Source organism: Papaver somniferum, chromosome 6 (assembly GCF_003573695.1).
Source record: "Papaver somniferum cultivar HN1 chromosome 6, ASM357369v1, whole genome shotgun sequence".
Taxonomy (NCBI): Eukaryota; Viridiplantae; Streptophyta; class Magnoliopsida; order Ranunculales; family Papaveraceae; genus Papaver; species Papaver somniferum.
Window position 1 is genome coordinate 95,765,297 of NC_039363.1, and position 12,125 is coordinate 95,777,421.

The 12,125-nt window shown below is 35.0% G+C and overlaps 1 protein-coding gene across 1 annotated transcript; it reads left to right on the forward strand.

Annotated features, from left to right (window-relative positions):
• The first annotated feature begins 4,318 nt into the window (after positions 1–4,318).
• On the forward strand, positions 4,319–9,827 carry LOC113288478 (homeotic protein knotted-1-like). The gene is made up of 5 exons (XM_026537526.1): positions 4,319–5,272; positions 5,432–5,572; positions 5,701–5,836; positions 8,948–9,204; positions 9,388–9,827. Exons 1-5 carry the CDS (start codon positions 4,715–4,717, stop codon positions 9,592–9,594), a joined length of 1,299 nt encoding a protein of 432 aa, XP_026393311.1. The 5' UTR covers positions 4,319–4,714; the 3' UTR covers positions 9,595–9,827.
• Positions 9,828–12,125: the final 2,298 nt, after the last annotated feature.

The window sequence follows — 12,125 nt, forward strand, 5'->3', positions numbered from 1 at the left end:
GGAATATAGATCTATGGCAGCGGCGACGTGTGAATTAAAATGGTTGAAAAAATTACTGGGTGATTTGGGAGTTCATCATCCACATGGAATGCGTCTTCTCTGTGATAGTCAATCGGCTTTGTATATTGCTCAGAATCCAGTTTTTCATGAACGAACAAAGCATATTGAAGTTGATTGTCATCTGGTTAGAGATGCTATCGTGCAGAAGCTTATTACGCCTTCTTACACTCCTACAACAGTGCAATTGGCGGACATTTTTACTAAATCTTTAGGGAAAGCTCAGTTTCAGTTTCTTATGTCCAAGATGGGCATGTGTGACCTCCATGCTCCGTCTTGAGGGAGGGTATTAGGAGAGTTATATTTATGGGCTCGAGACCCATCTTCACAGTCTCAGTTTGAGACCCAAGACCACAGTCTCAGTTCACAGTTATCACCACTGTTATGGACAGTCCAATAATTCCACTGTGATGGACAGTCCAATGATTCAACTGTTATGGACAGTCCAATGATTCAACTGTTATGGACAGTCCATTGTAAGGTCGAACTCTAGGGTTGTATATCTTGTATAAGAGGCAGATTGAATGAATGAAGGATATACGAAACTATTTTGATATATGAGTTTTACAAAATCTAACAACAGTTTTAGTTGTTCGCTCTTCTTTGAGCCGTTGTAGTTTTATCATCTAGAGTGACCCTTTTTTTTTTCTTTCTAATATATTTTTCTATTTTCAATAAGGAAAAAGATCTCATTAGTCATTATGGGAAGAGTGATTTTCCCAAAAACATTAACGAAACTAAAGTTATTTATGGGTAGTGTCAAAAAAAAAAGTCAAATACAGTAGAACTTCGATAAATTAATTCTCAATAATTTTTTTTGCTAAAATAATAAAATTCTCTGATCCCGACTAGGAGCTAAATTTTAACTCGATAAATTAATAACTCGCTAAAATAATAATTTTCTTTGGTCCCAACACTATTAATTTATCAAAGTTTTACCGTATTTATATAGCTAACCTTTAAAAAAAAAAACAATTAAATTCATCATGTTTGGCCTAACCAAAATTTTCAAAAACAATTGGTGAACCGTTCAAAAATTCACTCAAACACCTCCACTCGCCCAGTGTACCTCCAAAATTTCCCCTTATCGAAGTATTTTGGGATTGGGTTGTTCTGGAATGGTCTTATGGAGTGTCTACAATATATTTACACTATGATTGAAACGTAAGTGAGGTCTAGGGATCTCAATTGGTGCCTTCGTCCCTGCCCAGAAGAGTCTAACTCAATCGAGTTTTACTTAGACGAAGTAATATTTGAATAAAAATACATACTCCCTCCGTTCCGCTTTAGATGAGTGTTTAGGTTATTTTTCTGTTTCATATTACTTGATAGTTTTCATTTTCTCCCACAAAACTACCAACAATACCCTCACGATTTGTATTGGAACCATAAGTTTATTTTTAAATACACTAATAACAATTAATGTTTGAAGACTTTCTCAAGGGCATAGATAGAATTATTCTATATCTCTCTCCATTTCTTAATCTGCGTGAAAATTCCTAAAACATCATCTAAATTGGAACGGAGGTAGTACGATATAGACGAAATGTTCGAAATGGTCCCCTATCGTGTAAGACTTGTTTTTATTATTTCTAGATTGTAAATTTAATAAGCACCTTAAAAAATTTCTTTCAAAAAGTAATCTAGACGACACTTTGTTTACTGTCTAGGGTGTTTTAGTTTTACTTCGAGCAATGGCGAATCCCTCTCCGACCTCTACATTCTAATTATTTTCAAAACAACTGAGTGTTTTTCCATAGCCAATGTTCTTAAAAGCATTACGAAGGTGCAAAATTGATTTTGATATTCACAATCATCGTTTGATAAAGACTTTAGTTAATCAAGTGTGGCACTTTATGAATTTTTCGAGAAAATACCCTTTTAAGACTCACTTTTATGTTCCTCAAATTCAAGTTTCAACTTGCTTGAATCATAAACTCACTCTAATTTGGCCTAATGGTTTGGTAAATCTTTGTCTCTAAACGCAATAAATGAGTATCCAATTTTGTACACATTCTTTAATGAGCGTGCATAAGACATTTTAATTTTCACCACTAATTTAATTTTGGGAGGTATCCTACAAGGATTGAGTTTGCAGACACGAGTGTTAATATGACATAATCACCGATCAAATTGACATGTCAAATATACACTCTTTAGAAAAGTGTGCATAATTATAGACTCAACAAATAATGCACATTGATGTTTAATGGTGAGCCAATCACTCTAGAAATCAATGGGCATCATTCATATACGCCTAGGTGAAAAGGTAAATTTTATTTTCGCCAGGTTTGATTCACCTTTCGCTTCAAGCACTTGCTCGATCCATAATATGGAAATTCAGTTTTGGCAACGGTTTTGCAGGATGAATCTTGAATTTGAAGAAAACCCTAAAACGCTAAACCAACAATATATTTACGATTAATGAATTCTTTTGGATATCCGTGATTTGCGTTCGAAAGAATTACAATATATTTAATTTTGATGAAACAAAGGAAAAATTAAAAATATTCTTGAGAACTTACAATAAGTTGGTGGGTAACCTAGAAACAAGCTGGACACCAACACCCTTTTGGATAGCTACACTTATTCTATAAAAAAGAGTACCGCCTATTTATAATTAGCGTCATGGTTCGAGATACAATTCTTCAACCTCTTCAAGAAAATGATAGTTTCTTCACCCAGTTTACCCAAAGTCGAGAAAGCTACAACATCAAAGCCATAACCATGAAGGGAGCACTTGTCTAGGTATTTATCGCGCTTACGCTTAGTAGCCCTAGATATGGCATGACCGGGTATGAAAGTACGAACTCCCTCGCCAGTGAATGGTGAAACACCAGTAACATCAAAACATACATCCTGACCGTTCTCCCAACCATGAACAAGAATATCTGCGGGTCTCAAGGAAGTGTCGTTATCCGATAGAAACCAAGAACTACATCCTTCCTCGCATGTACACCAGCCTTGTAACAAATGTCTGCATATACATCCTCACAAGGTTATGGTGGAATTTGAGACCGACATCATTAGCACAATGTAAAGCATGGTCACGGAAAATATCCATCTTCTTGTTACAACCGGAGCATGAACTGTCTTCGCTGAAAAGAGGTATGCCCAATCCATAACTCAGCACGGACATAAATTGACGAGGTCCTAGATTTTGATTTAAACCACTAATGGGAATCGCCTTAAGAAAATCTTGAGCATGAGCCATCCTATTACTTTGCCATAAAACAGAATCTCAAATGGACATAATAAAGTAAGTTTGACGGAATATTCTTCTTAACAACATCAAAATATAACACTGCCAAAGAACGCATGGGATGGGGGCAATATTATTCAGGTTGAAGGTAGAAGAAGAAAGTCCACATACCTCGATGAAGCCATTCAAAGCCTGCTGGAAACTAGTATAATAAATTGAATACAATAAAATTCTCACATTACCGCGCGGATTAGGTGGTTCTGCTCAGCCACTAGCTTTGCCAATCATGGAAGTTTGGCGATTGGTTCTGCAATTTTTTTATTTGAGAAAGTCGGACCTCTCCGTCGCATGCTAGTGCAGTTGTCTTAAGTGTCATGTGTAAGGATACTACTGCTCTGGCCTCTTTAGTCTTTTACGTAGTACAGAATCATTTTTTTAAAAATGGAATTGGCCTCTTTATATTCACTGCTCGAGTATATTGCGCCTCTGCGAGAGTTCAGAGTTCAGACCCAGGGTGACAAACATTTGACTCGCGCTTAATAATTTAGGTAATGCATGATCTAAAGCAATATTTGACTACTACTGGACCTAAAAAATAACTACCACATAAGCACATTGATTAGATATAGGACCATATAGGAGATTGAATTTTGGATGCTAAATCCCCAATAGCTTGACACCTCCATACTCATAAATTTCATGATAAATTTGCCAAACAAACTGATGTTCAATAATCCACGGCAGCTGGTAGGATGTCTTTGTACTGCATCATTAAGATTCTGCTTATCTCTAATGATCTCTAATGAAAAAGAAAGACTTATACTTATTCATTTTAATTACTAATTCTTTTTCTCTATTTCTTTCTATGTGTAATCAATATTGCTTTATTTTCCGCATATATTTTATTATTTTTTCAATTTCAGGAAAGAAAGAGTGATTAACGTCTTGTCAACCCACTTAGACACGGAGCCGTTGCCGGTCCTCTCTGACCTACCGACGCTTCTCTCTTTCTTTCTCTCTTTTTACAACCAACCATATATCATAACAAATACCAGATCATTGAGAATTGAGATGTATCTCTCTTTTCTTTCTCTCTGTAGTTCTTGTTTCTCTTCTGTCTTGAAGTGATCATCTATTTATATACAATGTTTTTACTGTAGCCATATAGTGATCATCAACTGAGAAAAAAAGAGAAGAGTTATTTTACACTTTTCATCTACGCCGTTCAATTATGATCTAGCTAGTACTACTACTACTGCATCTATCTTCTTTACAACAATATCCCATTCTAAAACTTAAACTTGCAGAGAAATAAGTAGTAGCTGCGGTTTTGGTCCTCATGGCTCATCAAAGTTCTAATCAATAATTATTATCTGCAGAGATCAAGTAGGGTTTCATTCTCTCTCCCAGAATATCATAGAATAATTAGGGTTTTGTTTTTGTAGTCTAGAGATAATGGAGGATTATTCACAAATGGATGAGCAGAATACATCATCAACACCAAGGGGGAATAGTTTCTTATATACAACACCTATTGTTTCTCAACATCATCATAATAATAATAATAATCTAGCCACCATCAGTACTGCTTTTCATCTTCAATCAGGGTCAACAGCAGAAGGAGACGATGATCATCATCAACATCAGTCTAACAATATAAATTTCCTTTCTCATCTCCAACATCATCATCATCAGCATGAACAAGCTCATCATCATCCTATTGTGAAGACAGAAGCTGTAGGTGCTACTTATTCTCAACAACAACATCAACAACAACATCAACAACAAATTCAGAATCATCAAGAATTTTATTACCCTTCTCTAATGAGAGGAGGAGGACACGGGAACCCACAACAAGAAACAGTTCAACAGCATCACCAGGAGCAACAACAACAAAGGCAACAAGGAGGAGGGTTTAATAATAGTAACAATAATTTGGAAGCCATTAAAGCCAAGATAATTACTCATCCTCAATATTCGAACCTTTTAGAAGCTTACATGGATTGTCAGAAGGTAATAAAATCTCCAAATTAATTAATTAATTAATTACCCCTAAATTCCTACTCTATCCTATAAACCACACGAGAATACACTTCACCATGAAATATTATACATAGAGACAGATATTAGTAGATTACTTGATTTTGACTTATCATATGGATAATTTTACAGGTAGGAGCACCACAAGAAGTAGTTGCAAGACTTACACATGCTAAACAGGAGTTTGTCGCAAGGCAAAAATCTTCATTGATTAATAGAGATGCATCTTCTTCTTCATCAGCAGCAATAGATCCAGAACTTGATCAATTCATGGTGTGTAAAGATATACTACTCCATATACTAAAATCTTAATGTATTAACCCTAGCTAATCAATTTTGAGTTTGCTATAATATTTTCCCTACTGTACTCATCAAGGATTAATATTAATGTTAATCTGTAGGAAGCCTACTACGATATGCTAGTGAAATATCGAGAGGAATTAACAAGACCATTACAAGATGCTATGGATTTCATGAGAAGGATTGAAGCTCAACTCAATACCCTTGTCACTAATGGACCTATTCGTGTCTTCACTGGTACTCTCTTCCCCTCTGTCTTTGCATATCTCTGTCTCTGCTCTCTCCTTCTCACCCCTCTCTCTTTCTGTCATCAGTTGAGAATTTCTAGTTGTGGGAAAACTGTTTTGTTTGGTGAGGTTAACTTTGACTGACATTTCTTCTTACATTACATTATAGATTTGGTTCAGTTACTAAGAACAACAAAAGAGGATGTTGTTACTAGGATATTTTAATTAAGAAGATCTTATGATGTAAACACAACATATTTTTATTCCTAGTTCCTACCAGCTGCTAATTGATTCTCTCTTTCTCTAGTGAGTCCAGTCTAAGATCCTCTCTCTCTCTGATCATTGTCGTTGTTTCCCAAAGTAAAAGAAAATCAGATCAATTAATTGTTTAATGAAGGACAATATAATTAAGAAATTGAGTAAGTGCTAAACAACATCGGATACTGTCCCGAAGCCGCATTAATATTAGCACCACACTAGCTACTACAATTTCCGAGTACCATACACTTGAACTACTTATGTCAGGTGGATTCCTTCCAAATCTTTACACCATTTATTTGTCCATAAATTTCTTCAGAATAAAACACATATGCTAGCTATACTTAGTAGATCTTTGAGCACTCATTAAAATATACTGATCACCTGTAAAACATAAACCTTTGGAATAGCACAAAACCTTTCAGTAGACTATGAGTAGTTCACTGAACTCGGCACTGATCTGAAATATCCGAATCTAAATGAATTAATAAACATGCACTTAATAAACACAAAACAATAATTTATCCTAAGTATTGTAAAGAATGTATGTTGGACTTTTTCGTTTAAAGTTTTAAGGTTGGATTTGGTTGATTTATACTAGTATTTTCATAGCTAGTAGACTATTAATTTTTGTTTGTTTGTTGTTTAATGTAGAAAAAATACTATTATAGGTTCCATGTTTTTGGGTTTAGTATTTGCATGGTGGAATTAATTTTTGTTTTCTTTCCTTTGATTGTTATGAAATACAGTAATTTTGAATAATATAATAGCACCTGAATGAGCTATAACTAGGGTTTCATTTATGCGTAGTGGTAGTTCTATTAGATTCTTCATAGGTTCTATTCCTATATGGAAAAAAGAAGTTATGGATCACCTCTGTTTAGGTATGCTTGTGGACTACTACTACTGCTACTTTAGGGATACTATTTAAACAGAGAGTGTGAGTGAGACAATAAGTTAAATGGTTTCCCACTATACTGTATATTGATAGGTTCTCTTCTCATGCAAAAAAGTCAGCACTCATCTTTCCTAGTTTATATCTGTGCAAACTTTTGTTTCTACACTGCAGTAGGGTTCTGCTCATTCTAAATAGGGCAAGCTATTTTGGTGTTAACTGATTGTGGGTTCATACAGCTGTTTATGGGTATTGACTAATTTTTTTATTTAATCTTTCTCGTTTTTGTTTCTTTAAATTTTTAGTTTCAAATGTGCTAAGTGACTCAGCTCTATGCTTTACCCTACTTTGTATTTGATTCCTAATGCATCATCACTCATGAAATATAGTGATTCGTGAAACATTGAGCATCAATTCATTGAGGATTTTTTACCTATCATCAGAGTCAGTAGTTATCGTTTGAGTTAGAAGACCGGTTGCAGAAAAACTGCTCTATAAGCTGCATTGCTAGAATGTACCTATCATGAGGGATCAATTTGGTACGCAAAATGCACTGGCAAACTCGTGGTCTTCTTTAAATGTTTCTTTAAGGTGTTTCTAAACAAAATGAGAAAGAGATGGCGTATTAACGAATGTCAACAACGGGACAGCTTGGTTTCTCTCTAGGAAAGAGGTGTCAGCTAAGGATTTGTCAGAGGTATCACAAGTGTACGTCAAACAGATAATTCATGGACTAGAGGTGTTGAAATCCTAAACACAAGCGTTGATCAAATTCTTGTTTGAAGAAGTGAAGCATATAATTTACTTTGCGTTCATGTGTTTGGCATAATCACAACCCTACAGATCTGAATAATGCATTAGCAAGAAGTACTAGTTAAATACTCTTATATACTCTTTACTGTATGACAAGCTTATCGTAAGAATTTGGTCTCAAATGTTAGGCTGTATTGTGATAACTTTAAGCATGTAAAACTTTATGTACTCATCTCTGACATATAAAACTTTCGGGGAGATAATAATGGTTTCAAAACTCTCCAACTGGTTCTTAGTGTTATTCAACCATGTGACGAACCACTAGTAATGACTGATATAAAATTGTGTTTATCCCCTAAATGGTTGATATTTCTATGTCACTTTCAGTATTCTGTGCTGCTAAGTACCAATATATGTTAGAGATTCTGTTTGCGACTTAAATAAGTTAGATCACATTTATATACTTATGCTGATCTTTTGACTGAAAGCTTGGACTGATGGAGATGCAAGGAATATGCAGATTGTGTTATATATATAATTGGATTTCGCAAAAGAATGCTAACAATTATGGCTGTCTTCACCACCAACTTTAAAAAGTTTCATTCTTATATGTATATATCAGTCTCCATTATGCATTAGTCTGCATCAATTTCTCTACTGCATGTAGGGGTTATCATTTTCCTCAGCATTGTTATTGAAAAATAATCCTCTAGACAACTTTATTCCTGCGAGATTCCTTGACTGTTGAGTTCAGCTCATGTTTTATATCGAGTCTTGTTAGCTATTTCTAGTTGGTATATGATCTAATTCTCCACCATGTATGTCCTCAAGTAGTGGGAGCGGAATTTATTATTTTGCGCCTTCTAATGTCAATCATTGCTATGCCATCTTAAGCTCTTCAATTCTAGTGGGAACAAGGTTGTGGTGGATATACGAGTGATCATCCATTTTCAGTTATATTGCAACGAACATCATAGTGAATTATTCACAACTTCATCTCTTTAGACTGCAATTTATTTTCAGTTCTTGACCCGTATTGGTCGGAAAAGTATGGGTCATGATACTTGCAAGGGGTGGGTATCGAGATAGAACCTTGTATCTTGATTGTTGCTGGTATATAAAATTTCGGGAGATACTACAATGAACACCTAGCATTTGTCAGCTTGTATCTTACATTTTCATTTTTTTCTGATACTGATAACTTGATCCATGCAGATGAAAAGTGTGAAGGGGTTGGTTCATCTGAAGATGACCAAGATAATAATAGTGGGGGTGAAGCTGAACTCCCAGAAATTGATCCTCGAGCTGAAGACAGAGAGCTAAAGAATCACCTATTGAAGAAGTATAGTGGTTACTTGAGCAGTCTGAAACAAGAACTTTCTAAGAAGAAAAAGAAAGGGAAACTGCCAAAGGATGCTAGACAGAAGCTACTGAATTGGTGGGAATTACACTACAAATGGCCATATCCATCGGTATGTTAACTATCTTGTTCATTAAACCTAAAGAATCTCAACCTTTTAAAATATGATGCATTTAGCTCAGATCTATTTTGGTAAGGAAAGAAGGATATTTATTTCATTTGATATATTTTTTTTCAAGTTTCCGTTTGCTTGGGAAACCAGTGAAGATTTATGTGTTTTTTGATAATACTACAGGAGTCCGAGAAGGTAGCCTTGGCTGAAACTACTGGTTTGGACCAGAAACAAATCAATAATTGGTTTATAAACCAAAGGAAACGACATTGGAAACCATCTGAAGATATGCAATTCGTAGTGATGGATGGTGGGTTACATCAACCAAACACCGCACTTTATATGGATGGTCACTTCATCGGCGACGGCAGTTATCGCCTAGGCCCCTGATCACCTGCTAGCATGATATAATAACCTGGGCGGGATAAGGTTTTTATGTATTCACTGATGTTCACAATGACCTGACATGGATAATGTGCCATGTATTTGTTGTATCTGAACGTATGGTTTTAAATGTAAGATATTGTCATAGCTAGGAGGTTATGTATATGTTTTTTTGGCAAGTATTTCAAGATGAAAGACTGTTTAAGTTTTAAATGAACCACATTTTTTGTAGTTCTGTAGCTCTTTAAATCTGTGCTCACTTTTATGAAATTCGCGTTTAATTTGGTAGTGAGCAGGATTTATACAACCAAGCAACATGAAAACTAATCTTAATGTTAGTAGGATATTAGGGCAAGGCTCAAGAACCTTTTATTGTTTTGCATCATTGCATGGGACACTGATGCAGTCAAACGGTGCTACAGCTTGTGGTACTTGATAGAGTTACAGTTACTTTCTCACATTCTGTGTGACAACGCTGAGCTTGCTGTATATTGACAAATCATTGTTGTATTAGATACGAAATTATTTTGATCGAATATGTGAAATTTCAGTTCATTTACTAGGACCCCTAGCTAGCCATTAGACCTGTTGGCAAATCTATGACTAATGTGAGAAACCTGGCGCAATGCATGTAAATTTAGAACTATATGGTCCTTCTCTTTTAGGATGTAATCAAAATGCCTCCTACTTGAAAACCGACAAGCGATAAATGATAATGGCATTGTAAAGATTTTGGACCAAAAAAACAAGACTCGATTGGCTTCACAAAGGCTGGCCATGAATGAAACCAAGAATTAAATACCATGATAACTGTCGGAAAACGATTAATAAAATATAATTTTTTAAAGTTTTAATAAAAATTATTTATTGTTGTCTTTTGTGAATGAAATTTATTAGTCCCACATTGTGGAGTTTCCAATTTTTAGTAGTTTTAAGAAACTATATAAACCTTTTAGTCCCACATCGGGGAGTTTTTCTTCTTAAGTTGTATTTGACAATTATATAAACAAATTCACTACTTTTGTAAAATGTATGGGAAAGGGGTTCCTCTATATTTAGAGGGACCCCTAAGGGAAAAAACATTTTATATTGTTTTCTCAAGTGTTCGAGATTTTCCTTTATGGTTTTTTTCGGAGTTGCCAAGCTCAAGTTGAGCATCTACTACATATGCTAGTAGTAGGTGTAGTAGGGTGTTTTATTTTGGAGATATCCGTCCTATAAGAGCTATAGCATCACTCTTGTGTGTAGCCGGGCGCTAATGTATTAAGGGCAACGTGTTGAACACGTGACTCACTCTGTTAATCCAAAGTTTTGCCTTGTTGCTGTTGTGGAGATATGGGGAGCTCGTCCGTTTCATCAAATCGATCACTTCTATTATAAAGGAGCTAAGTATCAATAACTTTTGCTTATTTGGTTTTTCCTTATTTTTGATTATTGCACCCAACAATCTTAAGACATTAGAATTTGTAATAATCGAAAATGGTTGGTTGGTTTGTGAATCATGGATGTTAATTGTGGAGTGAAAAACAAAAACGAATTTTTGGTCAGCTGTAGAGTTTTGAGTTTATCTCTTAACCTAGAAGAACTTTCTATGAGCCCTTTTGACACAACGTAGTAGACATCCTGATAGTTACCCAAGTAAAATTTCAGAATTTTTGGAGTTGTAAAAGTATTTTTTTGATATTTTACAAAACAGAGAAACGTTCCTGAGAAATTCTGACGGGCAGAATTTTGTTGTTAACTAAAGTAGTTTTTATGGGGTAACCATGAGTTTTTTGATATGGTGGTTCACACGAAGTTTACAAATCTAGATATTATCTTGAAAACTCATATTTTATCTGAACTAAGGTTTGTAAGATGTGGTGTATTAAGTGATTGGGAAATTACCGTGTCCGTGATCAGAGTATAAACGAAGTTTGTGACATGAAATTGAAAAGGAACATGGCTAACAGGCGCATGTGGATGAACACAAGTCTTCAAAAGCTGACAAAGGAGAGAACATCAAACACAACTCTAAGCGTAGTCTTCATAAGAAAGGTATGTTTCGTAAAACTGAATCCGACATTACTTTAATTAAGAGTGATTGTTATGTTTGTAAAATTCCTGGCGATGCGGCAGTAAAGTGTAGACAACAAAAAACCTTAATAAGTAGAAAGTTAATGCTAATTTAGTTGAAACAAATTAGAAAGAGTTCATTGACATGATGTCGGAAGTTATTTTAATAACTAATGTGAGAGACTGGTGGGTGGACTCTGGAGCCACTAAGTATGTTTATTGAAACAGAGACCTGTTCACCTCTTATCAGAGGATAAGGGATGTCGAGAAACTCTATATGAGTAGTAACTCATCTGCGACAGAGGTTGCATAAAAGGGAAAGGTCGAGCATAAGCTCATATCTGTAATATTCTCACACTGAATGAAGTTTTCATGTTCCGAGCATATGAAAGAATCTTGTATCTTGTTCTCTTGAAGATGGTAAAAGATTGAAGATCTTAATTAAATGTGGAAAACTTGTTATAAATAAGGGCATTGATTTT